This window comes from Coregonus clupeaformis, chromosome 14 (genome assembly GCF_020615455.1).
Source record: "Coregonus clupeaformis isolate EN_2021a chromosome 14, ASM2061545v1, whole genome shotgun sequence".
NCBI classification, from domain to species: Eukaryota; Metazoa; Chordata; class Actinopteri; order Salmoniformes; family Salmonidae; genus Coregonus; species Coregonus clupeaformis.
This window is the reverse complement of record NC_059205.1, coordinates 1,798,761-1,820,185: the sequence shown is the minus strand read 5'-3', so window position 1 is coordinate 1,820,185 and position 21,425 is coordinate 1,798,761. Positions and strand designations below refer to the sequence as shown.

The window sequence follows — 21,425 nt, the reverse complement described above, 5'->3', positions numbered from 1 at the left end:
GCAGCTTAGCTCTCCTCAGTGTAGTAATGACTTGGTAGACTGGTAGACTATAGCAGCTTAGCTCTCCTCAGTGTAGTAATGACTTGGTAGGCTATAGCAGCTTAGCTCTCCTCAGTGTAGTAATGACTTGGTAGACTATAGCAGCTTAGCTCTCCTCAGTGTAGTAATGACTTGGTAGGCTATAGAAGCTTAGCTCTCCTCAGTGTAGTAATGACTTGAAAGGCTATAGCAGCTTAGCTCTCGTCAGTGTAGTAATGACTTGGTAGACTATAGCAGCTTAGCTCTCTTCAGTGTAGTAATGACTTGGTAGACTGGTAGACTATAAAAGCTTAGCTCTCCTCAGTGTAGTAATGACTTGGTAGACTATAGCAGTTTAGCTCTCCTCAGTGTAGTAATGACTTGGTAGGCTATAGCAGCTTAGCTCTCCTCAGTGTAGTAATGACTTGGTAGACTATAGCAGCTTAGCTCTCCTCAGTGTAGTAATGACTTGGTAGACTATAGCAGCTTAGCTCTCCTCAGTGTAGTAATGACTTGGTAGGCTGGTAGGCTATATCAGCTTAGCTCTCCTCAGTGTAGTAATGACTTGGTAGACTGGTAGACTATAGCAGCTTAGCTCTCCTCAGTGTAGTAATGACTTGGTAGACTATAGCAGCTTAGCTCTCCCTCAGTGTAGTAATGACTTGGTAGACTATAGCAGCTTAGCTCTCCTCAGTGTAGTAATGACTTGGTAGACTATAGCAGCTTAGCTCTCCCTCAGTGTAGTAATGACTTGGTAAACTATAGCAGCTTAGCTCTCCTCAGTGTAGTAATGACTTGGTAGACTGGTAGACTATAGCAGCTTAGCTCTCCTCAGTGTAGTAATGACTTGGTAGACTATAGCAGCTTAGCTCTCCTCAGTGTAGTAATGACTTGGTAGGCTATAGCAGCTTAGCTCTCCTCAGTGTGGTAATGACTTGGTAGACTGGTAGACTATAGCAGCTTAGCTCTCCTCAGTGTAGTAATGACTTGGTAGGCTATAGCAGCTTAGCTCTCCTCAGTGTAGTAATGACTTGGTAGACTGGTAGACTATAGCAGCTTAGCTCTCCTCAGTTTAGTAATGACTTGGTAGGCTATAGCAGCTTATCTCTCCTCAGTGTAGTAATGACTTGGTAGACTGGTAGACTATAGCAGCTTAGCTCTCCTCAGTGTAGTAATGACTTGGTAGACTATAGCAGCTTAGCTCTCCTCAGTGTAGTAATGACTTGGTAGACTGGTAGACTATAGCAGCTTATCTCTCCTCAGTGTAGTAATGACTTGGTAGACTATAGCAGCTTAGCTCTCCTCAGTGTAGTAATGACTTGGTAGGCTATAGCAGCTTAGCTCTCCTCAGTGTAGTAATGACTTGGTAGACTATAGCAGCTTAGCTCTCCTCAGTGTAGTAATAACTTGGTAGACTATAGCAGCTTAGCTCTCCTCAGTGTAGTAATGACTTGGTAGGCTGGTAGGCTATATCAGCTTAGCTCTCCTCAGTGTAGTAATGACTTGGTAGACTGGTAGACTATAGCAGCTTAGCTCTCCTCAGTGTAGTAATGACTTGGTAGACTGGTAGACTATAGCAGCTTAGCTCTCCTCAGTGTAGTAATGACTTGGAAGACTATAGCAGCTTAGCTCTCCTCAGTGTAGTAATGACTTGGTAGACTATAGCAGCTTAGCTCTCCTCAGTGTAGTAATGACTTGGTAGACTATAGCAGCTTAGCTCTCCTCAGTGTAGTAATGACTTGTAGACTGATAGGCTATAGCAGCTTAGCTCTCCTCAGTGTAGTAATGACTTGGTAGACTGGTAGACTATAGCAGCTTAGCTCTCCTCAGTGTAGTAATGACTTGGTAGACTGGTAGGCTATAGCAGCTTAGCTCTCCTCAGTGTAGTAATGACTTGGTAGACTAGCAGCTTAGCTCTCCTCAGTGTAGTAATGACTTGGTAGAATATAGCAGCTTAGCTCTCCTCAGTGTAGTAATGACTTGGTAGAATATAGCAGCTTAGCTCTCCTCAGTGTAGTAATGACTTGGTAGACTAGCAGCTTAGCTCTCCTCAGTGTAGTAATGACTTGGTAGACTATAGCAGCTTAGCTCTCCTCAGTGTTGTAATGACTTGGTAGACTATAGCAGCTTAGCTCTCCTCAGTGTAGTAATGACTTGGTAGACTGGTAGACTATAGCAGCTTAGCTCTCCTCAGTGTAGTAATGACTTGGTAGACTATAGCAGCTTAGCTCTCCTCAGTGTAGTAATGACTTGGTAGGCTATATCAGCTTAGCTCTCCTCAGTGTAGTAATGACTTGGTAGACTGGTAGACTATAGCAGCTTAGCTCTCCTCAGTGTAGTAATGACTTGGTAGACTATAGCAGCTTAGCTCTCCTCAGTGTAGTAATGACTTGGTAGACTATAGCAGCTTAGCTCTCCTCAGTGTAGTAATGACTTGGTAGGCTATAGCAGCTTAGCTCTCCTCAGTGTAGTAATGACTTGGTAGACTGGTAGGCTATAGCAGCTTAGCTCTCCCTCAGTGTAGTAATGACTTGGTAGGCTATAGCAGCTTAGCTCTCCTCAGTGTAGTAATGACTTGGTAGGCTATAGCAGCTTAGCTCTCCTCAGTGTAGTAATGACTTGGTAGACTATAGCAGCTTAGCTCTCCTCAGTGTAGTAATAACTTGGTAGACTGGTAGGCTATAGCAGCTTAGCTCTCCCTCAGTGTAGTAATGACTTGGTAGACTGGTAGACTATAGCAGCTTAGCTCTCCTCAGTGTAGTAATGACTTGGTAGACTATAGCAGCTTAGCTCTCCTCAGTGTAGTAATGACTTGGTAGACTGGTAGACTATAGCAGCTTAGCTCTCCTCAGTGTAGTAATGACTTGGTAGACTATAGCAGCTTAGCTCTCCTCAGTGTAGTAATGACTTGGTAGGCTATAGCAGCTTAGCTCTCCTCAGTGTAGTAATGACTTGGTAGGCTATAGCAGCTTAGCTCTCCTCAGTGTAGTAATGACTTGGTAGGCTATAGCAGCTTAGCTCTCCTCAGTGTAGTAATGACTTGGTAGGCTATAGCAGCTTAGCTCTCCTCTGTGTAGTAATGACTTGGTAGACTATAGCAGCTTAGCTTTCCTCAGTGTAGTAATGACTTGGTAGACTATAGCAGCTTAGCTCTCCTCAGTGTAGTAATGACTTGGTAGACTATAGCATCTTAGCTCTCCTCAGTGTAGTAATGACTTGGTAGACTATAGCAGCTTAGCTCTCCTCAGTGTAGTAATGACTTGGTAGGCTATAGCAGCTTAGCTCTCCTCAGTGTAGTAATGACTTGGTAGACTATAGCAGCTTAGCTCTCCTCAGTGTAGTAATGACTTGGTAGACTGGTAGACTATAGCAGCTTAGCTCTCCTCAGTGTAGTAATGACTTGGTAGACTATAGCAGCTTAGCTCTCCTCAGTGTAGTAATGACTTGGTAGACTGGTAGACTATAGCAGCTTAGCTCTCCTCAGTGTAGTAATGACTTGGTAGACTGGTAGGCTATATCAGCTTAGCTCTCCTCAGTGTAGTAATGACTTGTTAGGCTATAGCAGCTTAGCTCTCCTCAGTGTAGTAATGACTTGGTAGACTATAGCAGCTTAGCTCTCCTCAGTGTAGTAATGACTTGGGTAGACTATAGCAGCTTAGCTCTCCTCAGTGTAGTAATGACTTGGTAGATTGGTAGGCTATAGCAGCTTAGCTCTCCTCAGTGTAGTAATGACTTGGTAGGCTATAGCAGCTTAGCTCTCCTCAGTGTAGTAATGACTTGGTAGACTGGTAGACTATAGCAGCTTAGCTCTCCTCAGTGTAGTAATGACTTGGTAGGCTATAGCAGCTTAGCTCTCCTCAGTGTAGTAATGACTTGGTAGACTATAGCAGCTTAGCTCTCCTCAGTGTAGTAATGACTTGGTAGACTATAGCAGCTTAGCTCTCCTCAGTGTAGTAATGACTTGGTAGACTGGTAGACTATAGCAGCTTAGCTCTCCTCAGTGTAGTAATGACTTGGTAGACTGGTAGGCTATAGCAGCTTAGCTCTCCTCAGTGTAGTAATGACTTGGTAGACTAGCAGCTTAGCTCTCCTCAGTGTAGTAATGACTTGGTAGAATATAGCAGCTTAGCTCTCCTCAGTGTAGTAATGACTTGGTAGAATATAGCAGCTTAGCTCTCCTCAGTGTAGTAATGACTTGGTAGACTAGCAGCTTAGCTCTCCTCAGTGTAGTAATGACTTGGTAGACTATAGCAGCTTAGCTCTCCTCAGTGTTGTAATGACTTGGTAGACTATAGCAGCTTAGCTCTCCTCAGTGTAGTAATGACTTGGTAGACTGGTAGACTATAGCAGCCAGCTCTCCTCAGTGTAGTAATGACTTGGTAGACTATAGCAGCTTAGCTCTCCTCAGTGTAGTAATGACTTGGTAGGCTATATCAGCTTAGCTCTCCTCAGTGTAGTAATGACTTGGTAGACTGGTAGACTATAGCAGCTTAGCTCTCCTCAGTGTAGTAATGACTTGGTAGACTATAGCAGCTTAGCTCTCCTCAGTGTAGTAATGACTTGGTAGACTATAGCAGCTTAGCTCTCCTCAGTGTAGTAATGACTTGGTAGGCTATAGCAGCTTAGCTCTCCTCAGTGTAGTAATGACTTGGTAGACTGGTAGGCTATAGCAGCTTAGCTCTCCTCAGTGTAGTAATGACTTGGTAGGCTATAGCAGCTTAGCTCTCCCTCAGTGTAGTAATGACTTGGTAGGCTATAGCAGCTTAGCTCTCCTCAGTGTAGTAATGACTTGGTAGACTATAGCAGCTTAGCTCTCCTCAGTGTAGTAATAACTTGGTAGACTGGTAGGCTATAGCAGCTTAGCTCTCCTCAGTGTAGTAATGACTTGGTAGACTGGTAGACTATAGCAGCTTAGCTCTCCTCAGTGTAGTAATGACTTGGTAGACTATAGCAGCTTAGCTCTCCTCAGTGTAGTAATGACTTGGTAGACTGGTAGACTATAGCAGCTTAGCTCTCCTCAGTGTAGTAATGACTTGGTAGACTATAGCAGCTTAGCTCTCCTCAGTGTAGTAATGACTTGGTAGGCTATAGCAGCTTAGCTCTCCTCAGTGTAGTAATGACTTGGTAGGCTATAGCAGCTTAGCTCTCCTCAGTGTAGTAATGACTTGGTAGGCTATAGCAGCTTAGCTCTCCTCAGTGTAGTAATGACTTGGTAGGCTATAGCAGCTTAGCTCTCCTCTGTGTAGTAATGACTTGGTAGACTATAGCAGCTTAGCTTTCCTCAGTGTAGTAATGACTTGGTAGACTATAGCAGCTTAGCTCTCCTCAGTGTAGTAATGACTTGGTAGACTATAGCATCTTAGCTCTCCTCAGTGTAGTAATGACTTGGTAGACTATAGCAGCTTAGCTCTCCTCAGTGTAGTAATGACTTGGTAGGCTATAGCAGCTTAGCTCTCCTCAGTGTAGTAATGACTTGGTAGACTATAGCAGCTTAGCTCTCCTCAGTGTAGTAATGACTTGGTAGACTGGTAGACTATAGCAGCTTAGCTCTCCTCAGTGTAGTAATGACTTGGTAGACTATAGCAGCTTAGCTCTCCTCAGTGTAGTAATGACTTGGTAGACTGGTAGACTATAGCAGCTTAGCTCTCCTCAGTGTAGTAATGACTTGGTAGACTGGTAGGCTATATCAGCTTAGCTCTCCTCAGTGTAGTAATGACTTGGTAGGCTATAGCAGCTTAGCTCTCCTCAGTGTAGTAATGACTTGGTAGACTATAGCAGCTTAGCTCTCCTCAGTGTAGTAATGACTTGGTAGACTATAGCAGCTTAGCTCTCCTCAGTGTAGTAATGACTTGGTAGACTGGTAGGCTATAGCAGCTTAGCTCTCCTCAGTGTAGTAATGACTTGGTAGGCTATAGCAGCTTAGCTCTCCTCAGTGTAGTAATGACTTGGTAGACTGGTAGACTATAGCAGCTTAGCTCTCCTCAGTGTAGTAATGACTTGGTAGGCTATAGCAGCTTAGCTCTCCTCAGTGTAGTAATGACTTGGTAGACTATAGCAGCTTAGCTCTCCTCAGTGTAGTAATGACTTGGTAGACTATAGCAGCTTAGCTCTCCTCAGTGTAGTAATGACTTGGTAGACTGGTAGACTATAGCAGCTTAGCTCTCCTCAGTGTAGTAATGACTTGGTAGACTGGTAGACTATAGCAGCTTAGCTCTCCTCATTGTAGTAATGACTTGGTAGACTATAGCAGCTTAGCTCTCCTCAGTGTAGTAATGACTTGGTAGGCTATAGCAGCTTAGCTCTCCTCAGTGTAGTAATGACTTGGTAGGCTATAGCAGCTTATCTCTCCTCAGTGTAGTAATGACTTGGTAGACTATAGCAGCTTAGCTCTCCTCAGTGTAGTAATGACTTGGTAGACTGGTAGACTATAGCAGCTTAGCTCTCCTCAGTGTAGTAATGACTTGGTAGACTGGTAGACTATAGCAGCTTAGCTCTCCTCAGTGTAGTAATGACTTGGTAGGCTATAGCAGCTTAGCTCTCCTCAGTGTAGTAATGACTTGGTAGACTATAGCAGCTTAGCTCTCCTCAGTGTAGTAATGACTTGGTAGACTGGTAGGCTATAGCAGCTTAGCTCTCCTCAGTGTAGTAATGACTTGGTAGACTGGTAGACTATAGCAGCTTAGCTCTCCTCAGTGTAGTAATGACTTGGTAGACTATAGCAGCTTAGCTCTCCTCAGTGTAGTAATGACTTGGTAGACTGGTAGACTATAGCAGCTTAGCTCTCCTCAGTGTAGTAATGACTTGGTAGACTATAGCAGCTTAGCTCTCCTCAGTGTAGTAATGACTTGGTAGACTATAGCAGCTTAGCTCTCCCTCAGTGTAGTAATGACTTGGTAGACTATAGCAGCTTAGCTCTCCTCAGTGTAGTAATGACTTGGTAGACTATAGCAGCTTAGCTCTCCTCAGTGTAGTAATGACTTGGTAGACTATAGCAGCTTAGCTCTCCTCAGTGTAGTAATGACTTGGTAGACTATAGCAGCTTAGCTCTCCTCAGTGTAGTAATGACTTGGTAGACTATAGCAGCTTAGCTCTCCTCAGTGTAGTAATGACTTGGTAGACTGGTAGTCTATAGCAGCTTAGCTCTCCTCAGTGTAGTAATGACTTGGTAGACTGGTAGACTATAGCAGCTTAGCTCTCCTCATTGTAGTAATGACTTGGTAGACTATAGCAGCTTAGCTCTCCTCAGTGTAGTAATGACTTGGTAGGCTATAGCAGCTTAGCTCTCCTCAGTGTAGTAATGACTTGGTAGGCTATAGCAGCTTAGCTCTCCTCAGTGTAGTAATGACTTGGTAGACTATAGCAGCTTAGCTCTCCTCAGTGTAGTAATGACTTGGTAGACTATAGCAGCTTAGCTCTCCTCAGTGTAGTAATGACTTGGTAGACTATAGCAGCTTAGCTCTCCTCAGTGTAGTAATGACTTGGTAGACTATAGCAGCTTAGCTCTCCTCAGTGTAGTAATGACTTGGTAGACTGGTAGGCTATAGCAGCTTAGCTCTCCTCAGTGTAGTAATGACTTGGTAGACTATAGCAGCTTAGCTCTCCTCAGTGTAGTAATGACTTGGTAGGCTATAGCAGCTTAGCTCTCCTCAGTGTAGTAATGACTTGGTAGACTATAGCAGCTTAGCTCTCCTCAGTGTAGTAATGAATTGGTAGACTGGTAGGCTATAGCAGCTTATCTCTCCTCAGAGTAGTAATGACTTGGTAGACTATAGCAGCTTAGCTCTCCTCAGTGTAGTAATGACTTGGTAGACTGGTAGGCTATAGCAGCTTAGCTCTCCTCAGTGTAGTAATGACTTGGTAGACTGGTAGACTATAGCAGCTTAGCTCTCCTCAGTGTAGTAATGACTTGGTAGACTATAGCAGCTTAGCTCTCCTCAGTGTAGTAATGACTTGGTAGACTGGTAGACTATAGCAGCTTAGCTCTCCCTCAGTGTAGTAATGACTTTGGTAGACTATAGCAGCTTAGCTCTCCTCAGTGTAGTAATGACTTGGTAGACTATAGCAGCTTAGCTCTCCTCAGTGTAGTAATGACTTGGTAGACTATAGCAGCTTAGCTCTCCTCAGTGTAGTAATGACTTGGTAGACTATAGCAGCTTAGCTCTCCTCAGTGTAGTAATGACTTGGTAGACTATAGCAGCTTAGCTCTCCTCAGTGTAGTAATGACTTGGTAGACTATAGCAGCTTAGCTCTCCTCAGTGTAGTAATGACTTGGTAGACTATAGCAGCTTAGCTCTCCTCAGTGTAGTAATGACTTGGTAGACTGGTAGTCTATAGCAGCTTAGCTCTCCTCAGTGTAGTAATGACTTGGTAGACTGGTAGACTATAGCAGCTTAGCTCTCCTCATTGTAGTAATGACTTGGTAGACTATAGCAGCTTAGCTCTCCTCAGTGTAGTAATGACTTGGTAGGCTATAGCAGCTTAGCTCTCCTCAGTGTAGTAATGACTTGGTAGGCTATAGCAGCTTAGCTCTCCTCAGTGTAGTAATGACTTGGTAGACTATAGCAGCTTAGCTCTCCTCAGTGTAGTAATGACTTGGTAGACTATAGCAGCTTAGCTCTCCTCAGTGTAGTAATGACTTGGTAGACTATAGCAGCTTAGCTCTCCTCAGTGTAGTAATGACTTGGTAGACTATAGCAGCTTAGCTCTCCTCAGTGTAGTAATGACTTGGTAGACTGGTAGGCTATAGCAGCTTAGCTCTCCTCAGTGTAGTAATGACTTGGTAGACTATAGCAGCTTAGCTCTCCTCAGTGTAGTAATGACTTGGTAGGCTATAGCAGCTTAGCTCTCCTCAGTGTAGTAATGACTTGGTAGACTATAGCAGCTTAGCTCTCCTCAGTGTAGTAATGAATTGGTAGACTGGTAGGCTATAGCAGCTTATCTCTCCTCAGAGTAGTAATGACTTGGTAGACTATAGTAGCTTAGCTCTCCTCAGTGTAGTAATGACTTGGTAGACTATAGCAGCTTAGCTCTCCTCAGTGTATTAATGACTTGGTAGACTATAGCAGCTTAGCTCTCCTCAGTGTAGTAATGACTTGGTAGGCTATAGCAGCTTAGCTCTCCTCAGTGTAGTAATGACTTGGTAGACTGGTAGACTATAGCAGCTTAGCTCTCCTCAGTGTAGTAATGACTTGGTAGGCTATAGCAGCTTAGCTCTCCTCAGTGTAGTAATGACTTGGTAGGCTATAGCAGCTTAGCTCTCGTCAGTGTAGTAATGACTTGGTAGACTATAGCAGCTTAGCTCTCCTCAGTGTAGTAATGACTTGGTAGACTGGTAGACTATAGCAGCTTAGCTCTCCTCAGTGTAGTAATGACTTGGTAGGCTATATCAGCTTAGCTCTCCTCAGTGTAGTAATGTGACTCAGAGTCTGTAATCATGTCAGCCTGTCCCTCTGCTCCTCCCAGACAATCTTCCTGCAGGATAATGCTTTAGTCCACATCCGTGGTTTGGACCTGTCAGGGCTGGGCCGGCTGCTCTACCTCTACCTCCAGAACAACAGCATCTCAGCCTTGGAGCCAGGGGCTTTCCTGGCTCAGGGCCCCCTGCTAGAGTTAGCCCTCAACGGGAACCTCATCCACCTGCTCACCCCCGACACCTTCACCGGCCTGGACCACCTCCGTATCCTCTACCTGGCAGCCAATCAGATCACACGGCTGCATGATCACACCTTTACTGGGCTGCAGGTCAGTCTCAAACCTTGACCCTTGACCCTTGGCCTATAACCCCTGAACCCTACACAGCCATGACCTGTATAGGTCTGCAGATCAGTAAGAAACACTACCCTTGGCCCTTAACCCTTGGCCTATAACCCCTGAACCCTACACAGCCATGGCCTGTATAGGTCTGCAGATCAGTAAGAAACACTACCCTTGGCCCTTAACCCTTGGCCTATAACCCCTGAACCCTACACAGCCATGACCTGTATAGGTCTGCAGATCAGTAAGAAACACTACCCTTGGCCCTTAACCCTTGGCCTATAACCCCTGAACCCTACACAGCCATGACCTGTATAGGTCTGCAGATCAGTAAGAAACACTACCCTTGGCCCTTAACCCTTGGCCTATAACCCCTGAACCCTACACAGCCATGACCTGTATAGGTCTGCAGATCAGTAAGAAACACTACCCTTGGCCCTTAACCCTTGGCCTATAACCCTGAACCCTACACAGCCATGACCTGTATAGGTCTGCAGATCAGTAAGAAACACTACCCTTGGCCCTTAACCCTTGGCCTATAACCCCTGAACCCTACACAGCCATGACCTGTATAGGTCTGCAGATCAGTAAGAAACACTACCCTTGGCCCTTAACCCTTGGCCTACAATGGTCGCGCCCCTGTGGAAATTTAATTAACATAATAAAGAAATCCCCATCAAAATATCATATTATAAAATCCGTCAGTTTATGCTAGAGATATCTAAATCAAATAGCTAAATGATCCTTGGTATGACCATCTTAAAACAATTCCATAAGTTAGCTTAGAACTTGCTCATCCAGAGGCGGTGCTCCTAGTGGCCGGGGACTTTAATGCAGGGAAACTTAAATCAGTTTCTACCAGCATGTTAAATGTGCAACCAGAGGAAAAAAATCTCTAGACCACCTTTACTCCACACACAGAGACACGTACAAAGCTCTCCCTCGCCATCCATTTGGCAGACTGCATATCTGACCATAATTCTATCATCCTGATTCCTGCTTATAAGCAAAAACTAAAGCAGGAAGTACCAGTGACTCGGTCAATACAGAAGTGGTCAGATGACGTGGATACTACGCTACAGGACTGTTTTGCTAGCACAGACTGGAATATGTTCCGGGATTCTTACGATGGCATTGAGGAGTACACCACATCAGTCACTGGCTTCATGAATAAGTGCATCGATGACGTCGTCCCCACAGTGACCATATGTATATACCCCAACCAGAAGCCATGGATTACAGGAAACATCCGCACTGAGCTAAAGGGTAGAGCTCCCGCTTTCAAGGAGCGGGACTCTAACCCGGACGCTTATAAGAAATCCCGCTATGCCCTCTGGTGAACTATCAAGCAGGCAAAGCGTCAAAACGGGACTAAGATTGAATCGTACTACACCGGCTCTGACGCTCGTCGGATGTGGCAGGGCTTGCAAACTATTACAGACTACAAAGGGAAGCACAGCCTGCAAGCTGCCCAGTGACACGAGACTACCAGACGAGCTGAATTACTTCTATGCTCGCTTCGAGGCAAGCAACACTGAGGCATGCATGAGAGCATCAGCTGTTCCGGATGACTGTGTGATCACGCTCTCCGTAGCCGATGTGAGTAAGACCTTTAAACAGGTCAACATTCACAAGGCCGCAGGGCCAGACGGATTAGCAGGACGTGTATTCCGAGCATGCGCTGACCAACTGGCAAGTGTCTTCACTGTCATTTTTAACATGTCCCTGACTGAGTCTGTAATACCAACATGTTTCAAGCAGACCACCATAGTCCCCGTGCCCAAGGACACTAAGATAACCTGCCTAAATCACTACCGACCCGTAGCACTGACGTCTGTAGCCATGAAGTGCTTTGAAAGGCTGGTCATGGCTCACATCAACACCATTATCCCAGAAACCCTAGACCCACTCCAATTTGCATACGGCCCCATCAGATCCACAGATGATGCAATCTCAATCGCACTCCACACTGCCCTTTCCCACCTGGACAAGAGGAACACCTACGTGAGAATGCTATTCATTGACTACAGCTCAGTGTTCAACACCATAGTGCCCTCAAAGCTCATCACTAAGCTAAGGACCCTGGGACTTAACACCTCCCTCTGCAACTGGATCCTGGACTTCCTGATAGGCCGCCCCCAGGTGGTAAGGGTAGGTAACAACACATCTGCCACGCTGATCCTCAAAACGGGGGCCCCTCAGGGGTGCGTGCTCAGTCCCCTCCTGTACTCCCTGTTCACCCATGACTGCATGGCCAGGCACGACTCCAACACTATCATTAAGTTTGCCTACGACACAACAGTGGTAGGCTTGATCACCGACAACGATGAGACAGCCTATAGGGAGGAGGTTAGAGAACTGTCCGTGTGGTGCCAGGATAACAACCTCTCCCTCAACGTGACCAAGACAAAGGAGATGATTGTGGACTACAGGAAAAGGAGGACAGAGCACGCCCCCATTCTCATCAACGGTGCTGTAGTGGAGCAGTTCACAGCACCAACAAACTATCATGGTCCAAACACACCAAGACAGTCGTGAAGAGGGCACGCCAAAGCCTATTCCCCCTCAGGAGACTGAAAAGATTTGACATGTGTCCCCAGATCCTCAAAAGGTTCTACAGCTGCACCATCGAGAGCATCCTGACTGGTTGCATCACAGCCTGGTATGGCAACTGCTCGGCCTCTGACCGCAAGGCACTACAGAGGGTAGTGCGTACGGCCCAGTACATCACCGGGGCCAAGCTTCCTGCCATCCAGGACCTCTATACCAGGCGGTGTCAGAGAAAGGCCCTAAAAATTGCCAAAGACTCCAGCCACCCTAGTCATAGACTGTTCTCTCTGCTACCACACGGCAAGCGGTACCGGAGCGCCAAGTCTAGGTCCAAAAGGCTTCTTAACAGCTTATAATCCCAAGCAATAAGACTCCTGAACAGCTAATAAAATGCCTACCCGGACTATTTGCATTGTCCAGACCAACAGATGAGGGAGGGGGATATTGGACATGGTCCAGACCAATAGATGAGGGAGGGGGATATTGGACATGGTACAGACCAATAGATGAGTCACAGAGTCTACGTCTAGCCTCTAATCTCTAACCTCTAACCTCTAACCCCCTCACAGAGCCTACACATGATCCCTGACCTCTAACCTCTAACCCCCCCACAGAGCCTACACATGATCCCTGACCTCTAACCTCTAACCCCCCACAGAGCCTACACATGATCCCTGACCTCTAACCTCTAACCCCCCACAGAGCCTACACATGATCCCTGACCTCTAACCTCTAACCCCCCACAGAGCCTACACATGATCCCTGACCTCTAACCTCTAACCCCCCACAGAGCCTACACATGATCCCTGACCTCTAACCTCTAACCCCCCCACAGAGCCTACACATGATCCCTGACCTCTAACCTCTAACCCCCCCCACAGAGCCTACACATGATCCCTGACCTCTAACCTCTAACCCCCCCACAGAGCCTACACATGATCCCTGACCTCTAACCTCTAACCCCATCAAAGAGTCTACAGGAACTACACCTCCAGGAAAACAGCATAGAGGTGCTGGGTGACCAGGCTCTGGCCGGACTCTCCTCTCTGGCTCTCCTGGACCTCAGCAGGAACCAGATCCACACCCTAGGACCAGCCTCCCTACAGCCCCTCATTAGCCTGCAGGTCCTCCGAGTCACAGGTACGGGGAAGGGCATGCCCTAAGCTCCCTCTGTAGCTAGCTTGTAAAATGTTGCCAGTGGTGCTATCCAATCGGATCCTTTTCTATAGCACAAGTGGTTGGTACGTTGTCCAGGAGGGTGGTCACGTGTGTTTGTGATCAGAGGACCACTGGTTGGATCCCAGGTGTGTTAGTGATCAGAGGACTACTGGTTGGATCCCAGGTGTGTTTGTGATCAGAGGACTACTGGTTGGATCCCAGGTGTGTTTGTGATCAGAGGACCACTGGTTGGATCCCAGGTGTGTTAGTGATCAGAGGACCACTGGTTGGATCCCAGGTGTGTTTGTGATCAGAGGACTACTGGTTGGATCCCAGGTGTGTTAGTGATCAGAAGACCACTAGTTGGATCCCAGGTGTGTTAATGATCAGAGGACCACTAGTTGGATCCCAGGTGTGTTAGTGATCAGAGGACTACTAGTTGGATCCCAGGTGTGTTAATGATCAGAGGACCACTAGTTGGATCCCAGGTGTGTTTGTGATCAGAGGACTACTGGTTGGATCCCAGGTGTGTTAATGATCAGAGGACCACTAGTTGGATCCCAGGTGTGTTTGTGATCAGAGGACTACTGGTTGGATCCCAGGTGTGTTAGTGATCAGAGGACCACTAGTTGGATCCCAGGTGTGTTTGTGATCAGAGGACTACTGGTTGGATCCCAGGTGTGTTAGTGATCAGAGGACTACTGGTTGGATCCCAGGTGTGTTAGTGATCAGAGGACCACTAGTTGGATCCCAGGTGTGTTAGTGATCAGAGGACTACTGGTTGGATCCCAGTAAGGGGACAGGGACAGTGAAGGAAGCGAAGGCTGTTAGCAGCACACTGACAATTTCACTAATGACAAAACAGATGGGACTGAACCCCCCCCCCCCCTCTACAGAGAACCCGTGGCGGTGTGACTGTGCGCTCCACTGGCTGCGGTCGTGGATTGATGCTGAGGGTCAGAGGTTTCTGAGCTGGTCCGAGCGTCGTCTGCTGTGTGCCGAACCCCCCCGCCTGGCATACCTCAGTCTGATGGAGGTAGCAGCTAACAGCCTGGTCCGTACCATACACACACACACCTGTACACACACACACCTGTACACACACACACCTGTACACACACACACCTGTACACACACACCTGTACACACACACACCTGTACACACACACACACCTGTACACACACACACCTGTACACACACACACACACATACACACACACACCTGTACACACACACACCTGTACACACACACACCTGTACACACACACACCTGTACACACACACACACCTGTACACACACACACCTGTACACACACACACCTGTACACACACACACACATACACACACACACCTGTACACACACACACACCTGTACACACACACACACACACCTGTACACACACACACACCTGTACACACACACACCTGTACACACACACACCTGTACACACACACACACCTATACACACACACACACACACCTGTACACACACACACCTGTACACACACACACCTGTACACACACACACCTGTACACACACACACCTGTACACACACACACACACACACACCTGTACACACACACACCTGTACACACACACACCTGTACACACACACACCTGTACACACACACACCTGTACACACACACACCTCTACACACACACACCTGTACACACACACACACCTGTACACACACACACCTGTACACACACACACACACCTGTACACACACACACCTGTACACACACACACCTGTACACCACACCTGTACACACACACACACACCTGTACACACACACACCTGTACACACACACACACACACACACCTGTACACACACACACACACCTGTACACACACACACACACCTGTACACACACACACACACCTGTACACACACACACCTGTACACACACACACCTGTACACACACACACCTGTACACACACACACACACACCTGTACACACACACCTGTACACACACACACCTGTACACACACACACCTGTACACACACACACACCTGTACACACACACCTGTACACACACACACACACCTGTACACACACACACACACACACACACACACACACACACCTGTACACACACACACACACACCTGTACACACACATCTGTACACACACACACACCTGTACACACACACACCTGTACACACACACACCTGTACACACACACACCTGTACACACACACACACACCTGTACACACACACACACACACACACACACCTGTACACACACACACACACCTGTACAGAGGTGCTGTTTCACTGTCCAGACAGCATCAGATACATGGTCTACACATACTGAGACAGAGAGGTGCTGTTCCACTGTCCAGACAGCATCAGATACATGGTCTACACATACTGAGACAGAGAGGTGCTGTTTCACTGTCCAGACAGCATCAGATACATGGTCTACACATACTGAGACAGAGAGGTGCTGTTCCACTGTCCAGACAGCATCAGACACATGGTCTACACATACCGAGACAGAGAGGGTGCTGTTTCACTGTCCAGACAGCATCAGACACATGGTCTAACACATACCGAGACAGAGAGGTGCTGTTTCACTGTCCAGACAGCATCAGACACATGGTCTACACATACTGAGACAGAGAGGTGCTGTTTCACTGTCCAGACAGCATCAGACACATGGTCTACACATACTGAGACAGAGAGGTGCTGTTCCACTGTCCAGACAGCATCAGATACATGGTCTACACATACTGAGACAGAGAGGTGCTGTTTCACTGTCCAGACAGCATCAGATACATGGTCTACACATACTGAGACAGAGAGGTGCTGTTCCACTGTCCAGACAGCATCAGACACATGGTCTACACATACTGAGACAGAGAGGTGCTGTTCCACTGTCCAGACAGCATCAGACACATGGTCTACACATACTGAGACAGAGAGGTGCTGTTCCGCTCGGATGCTTTAACTGAGATTGATGTGTCTTTCTGTCGGTGCGCATCTCGGTCCAATAAATTATCAATATTTTATTTGGACGGGCAAGGAGGTACAGTAGGGGAGGCCCAGCTGGGGAGGTACAGTAGGGGAGGCCCAGTAGGGGAGGCCCAGCTGGGGAGGTACAGTAGGGGAGGCCCAGCTGAAGTCCACAAGCGAAGGGAAAAGGTGAGAGGAGGAGAGAGTTTAGATGTGAGAAGGAATTATACACAGAGCAAAGTGTGGCTGCTATGAAAGTGAACTGTTTGCATGTGATCAGGGGTGTATTCATTCCGCCGATTCTGTTGAAAAATATTTCTTAAACGGAAGCAAACGGAACGAAACGGGATAATAATATCTGAATTTGTCCAATAGAAACTCTTGTTTGCAACTGTTGGACTAATGATTACACTCTAGATCAGCTAGATGCAGGCGAGAGAGTGCCAAGCGGTATTAAATGTGTCATTGTAAACTTTCATTCACAGGTTGTAGCAGCCTCATGATGGGTATAGGGAAGATTAGAGTATCGTGTAGTAGCCTAAACCTATCCATGTTACATTGAACTGGGTGGAATATGAATGACAGTCATCCAATATGCTGTAATAGAAATAAGGTCATGAAAACGTTTTTTGTCCTCCCTCATCATTAACCACACTGACCACCACTGATATACACACACACACCTACACACACACACACACACACACACACACACACACACACACACCTATACACACACACACCTACACACACACACACCTATACACACACACACCTATACACACACACCTGTACACACACACACACACACACACACACACACACACACACACACACACACACACCTATACACACACACACACCCATACACACACACCTGTCACACACACACACACACACACACACACACACACACACACACACACACACACACACCTATACACACACACACCTATACACACACACCTGTACACACACACACACACACACACACACACACACACACACACACACACCTATACACACACACACCCATACACACACACCTGTACACACACACACACACACACTTATATACACACACCTGTACACACACACACACACACCTATACACACACACACCTGTACACACACACCCCTGTACAGGTTCCTCCACATGTCATCCATGGTGGTCTGTTCCTACAGGTTTGTATCCCCCCTGTGTTACACCTGGAGCCCAGCCACCTCACCGTGCTGCTGGGAGAGAGTCTCAGGGTGACCTGTCAGGCCTCTGGATACCCGCAGCCCCTGGTCACCTGGAGAAAGACCTCACAGGGCAGGGCACTGCTAGGGCCCAGAGGACTACTGCAGGAGCTGGGAGGAGGGGGGGACATGAGGAGACAGGAGAGGGGAGGAGAGGGGGACATGAGGAGACAGGAGAGGGGAGGAGAGGGGGACATGAGGAGACAGGAGCTGGGAGGAGGGGGGACATGAGGAGACAGGAGCTGGGAGGAGGGGGGGACATGAGGAGACAGGAGCTGGGAGGAGGGGGGGACATGAGGAGACAGGAGAGGGGAGGAGAGGGGGACATGAGGAGACAGGAGAGGGGAGGAGAGGGGGTGAAGAGGAGAGAAGGAAGAGGAGGAGGGGTAGCAAGGGATGTGCTGGGGTCAGTGGGCGGGGTGACAGAGGAGGAAGTGGAGGGGGGAGAGAGGGAGAGCTTCGACCCGGACACAGGAAGTGGAATGCTGTTCCTAAGCAACGTGACGGTAGCTCACGCCGGGCGCTACGAGTGCAAGGCCTTGAACCCTGGGGGCGTGGCCCACATGACCTTTCACCTCGCCATCAACATGACATCATCAACCGCACTCTGGCCTCGGCTACACTCTTCCTCCTCGTCATCCCTCTATCTGGGGGAGGTGGTGGGGGTCAGCCAGGAGCCCCTGTATGAAATGGAGAGTATGGACTTCTCAGCTCTGGGCCCGGCCACTCAGACAGTCATCGCAGTGGGCATCTCTCTGCTGGCTCTGATCGCTCTGCTGCTACTCATTATGATCTACAGCCGCCAGCAGCAACACAAACAGGTCTGGACACACCTCACTACTCAATACACCCTTCAGTATGTACTACCACCTGGATACTACTCAATACACCCTTCAGTATGTACTACTAGCTGGATACTACTCAATACACCCTTCAGTATGTACTACTAGCTGGATACTACTCAATACACCCTTCAGTATGTACTACTAGCTGGATACTACTCAATACACCCTTCAGTATGTACTACTTAATGTATGAATGTGTGTTGTGTTAATGTTTGGTGTTTTAATGTGTTAATATGTGTTGTGATAATGTGTTAATATGTGTTGTGATAATGTGTTAATATGTGTTGTGATAATGTGTTAATATGTGTTGTGATAATGTGTTAATATGTGTTGTGATAATGTGTTAATATGTGTTGTGATAATGTGTTAATATGTGTTGTGATAATGTGTTAATATGTGTTGTGATAATGTGTTAATATGTGTCGTGCTAATGTGTTAATGTATTAATGTGTGTTTTGTTTATGTACGTTGTGTTAATATGTGTCGTGGTAATGTGTTAATATGTTGTGTTGTTGTATTATCAGCCAGACGACAGCAGTAAGGAAGAGAGGATCCTGCACGTGAATAACTACTCAGACGGTCCCAGCACCTCCTCTCAGCTGGAAGAGTACTGTGACGACGCCGGACACGAGATGTACGTCCTCAACTGCTCCCGCTCCGGCCCCGCCCTGCCAACACACGCTGGACTCCTGGCCAATCAGCATGCAGCTAGCCTGGCCAATCAGCATACAGGAGTCCTAGCCAATCAGCAGGGGGTGCTGGTACTACAGGAAGGTATTCATGCCCAGGTTTGGAAGGTAAAGAACCTCTTACATTCTGCAAAATAAAATCCAATAAATGACTGTAAATAGGATTGTTAAACACTTTATTTGGACAGTAGAGCTAAAAGCTTTCATTTGGTGCTATTCTCCAGCATTTTGGATTTAAGATCAAGATCAAATGTTTTATATGAGGTGACAGTACAGAATATCACCTTTTATTTTAGGGTATTTTCTTACATATGTATTTTACCGTTTAGAAATGAATGCACTTTATGTATCTAGTCCCCCCATTTGAAGGTGTCATAAGTCTTTTGAAATTGTATTTATAGTGTTTTGCATTTAGTCAAAAGTTTAGTATTTGGTCCCATATTTCTAGCACGCAATGACTACATCAAGCTTGTGACTCTACAAACTTGTTGGATGCATTTGCAGTTTGTTTTGGTTGTGTTTCAGATTACGTTGTGCCCAATAGAAATGAATGGTAAATAATGTATTGTGTAATTTTGGAGTACATTTTATTATAAATAAGAATATAATATGTTTCTGAACACTTCTACATAAATATGGTTACAGATAATCATGAATGAATTGTGAATAATGATGAGTGAGAACGTTACAGATGCACAAAGACCATGCCTCCAAAACGTGCTAACCTCTCACCATTAGCATTTTATATCATACCCCCAAAACATGCTAATCTCTCACCATTACCAATAACAGGGGAGATTAGCATTTTATATCATACCCCCAAAACATGCTAACCTCTCACCATTACCAATAACAGGGGAGATTAGCATTTTTGCGGGGATGAGATGCATTTTTTTGTTTATTAGGATCCCCATTAGCTTTTTGCAGAAGCAGCAGCTACTCTTCATGGGGTCCACAAAAAACACAAAACAAGATAAGTAACAAAACACTGATAGACGAGGACAGTCACACTAATGTAAAATACAACGAAATACAAACAACACAACTAAACAATTATGTGTGTCATAGAGTGTGTCTGTGTGTCTGTGTGTGTGTGTGTGTGTCTGTGTGTCTGTGTGTCTGTGTGTGTGTGTGTGTGTGTGTGTCTGTCTGTCTGTGTGTCTGTGTGTGTGTGTGTCTGTGTGTGTGTGTGTTTTTGTTTGTTTGTGTGTCCCCTAGAAGTCCCAGCCGTTCCATGAGTTGTTGTCTTTTAAAGGTCATTTTGCTGTTTGCTTGAGTAATTGGAGATGGAAGGGAGTTCCATGTTATCATGGCTCTGTATAAAACTGTGTGTAGCTGTGAATTCGTTTTGGACTTGGGGACTGTGAAGAGACCCATGGTGGCATGTCTTGTGGGGTACAGTGGGGAGAACAAGTATTTGATACACTGCCGATTTTGCAGGTTTTCCTACTTACAAAGCATGTAGAGGTCTGTAATTTTTATCATAGGTACACTTCAACTGTGAGAGATGGAATCTAAAACAAAAATCCAGAAAATCACATTGTATGATTTTTAAGTAATTAATTTGCATTTTATTGCATGACATAAGTATTTGATCACCTACCAACCAGTAATAATTCCGGCTCTCACAGACCTGTTAGTTTTTCTTTAAGAAGCCCTCCTGTTCTCCACTCATTACATGTATTAGCCTCCCGAGTGGCGCAGTGGTCTAAGGCGCTGCATCGCAGTGCTAGCTGTGCCACTAGAGATCCTGGTTCGAATCCAGGCTCTGTCGCAGCCGGACGCGACCGGGAGACCTATGGGGCGGCGCACAATTGGCCCAGCGTTGTCCAGGGTAGGGGAGGGAATGGCCGGCAGGGATGTAGCTCAGTTGGTAGAACATGGCGTTTGCAATGCCAGGGTTGTGGGTTTGATTCCCACGGGGGGCCAGTATGAAAAATTCAAAAAACAAAAAATATATAATGTATGCACTCTGTAATGTATCAACTGTAAGTCGCTCTGGATAAGAGCGTCTGCTAAATGACTAAAATGTAAAATGTATTAACTGCACCTGTTTGAACTCGTTATCTGTATAAAAGACACCTGTCCACACACTCAATCAAACAGACTCCAACCTCTCCACAATGGCCAAGACCAGAGAGCTGTGTAAGGACATCAGGGATAAAATTGTAGACCTGCACAAGGCTGGGATGGGCTAC

The 21,425-nt window shown here is 46.5% G+C and overlaps 2 protein-coding genes across 2 annotated transcripts in view; both read left to right on the top strand.

Annotated features, from left to right (window-relative positions):
• Positions 1-17,957, top strand: part of LOC121581617 (leucine-rich repeat-containing protein 24-like) — a 75,418-nt gene extending 57,461 nt beyond the window's left edge. Inside the window, exons 3-7 of the mRNA XM_045224907.1 lie at positions 9,481-9,759; positions 13,293-13,461; positions 14,376-14,533; positions 17,637-17,782; positions 17,933-17,957. Of these exons, the coding sequence (XP_045080842.1) occupies positions 9,481-9,759; positions 13,293-13,461; positions 14,376-14,533; positions 17,637-17,782; positions 17,933-17,957 (777 nt within the window). The remainder of the gene's footprint in view (positions 1-9,480; positions 9,760-13,292; positions 13,462-14,375; positions 14,534-17,636; positions 17,783-17,932) is intronic.
• Positions 17,958-18,152: 195 nt separating this feature from the next.
• Positions 18,153-19,487, top strand: LOC121581386 (leucine-rich repeat-containing protein 24-like). The gene is made up of 2 exons (XM_041896896.1): positions 18,153-18,514; positions 19,063-19,487. Exons 1-2 carry the CDS (start codon positions 18,176-18,178, stop codon positions 19,363-19,365), a joined length of 642 nt encoding a protein of 213 aa, XP_041752830.1. The 5' UTR covers positions 18,153-18,175; the 3' UTR covers positions 19,366-19,487.
• The last annotated feature ends 1,938 nt before the right edge of the window (positions 19,488-21,425 follow it).

What these genes read in the sequence shown, in the direction of transcription:
- LOC121581386 (XM_041896896.1), top strand. Translation starts at nt 18,176, where the DNA reads ATGCTGTTCCTAAGCAACGTGACGGTAGCTCACGCCGGGCGCTACGAG. An exon ending in GCCAGCAGCAACACAAACAG is followed by an intron (nt 18,515 to 19,062) that starts GTCTGGACACAC and finishes TTGTATTATCAG; the next exon opens with CCAGACGACAGCAGTAAGGA.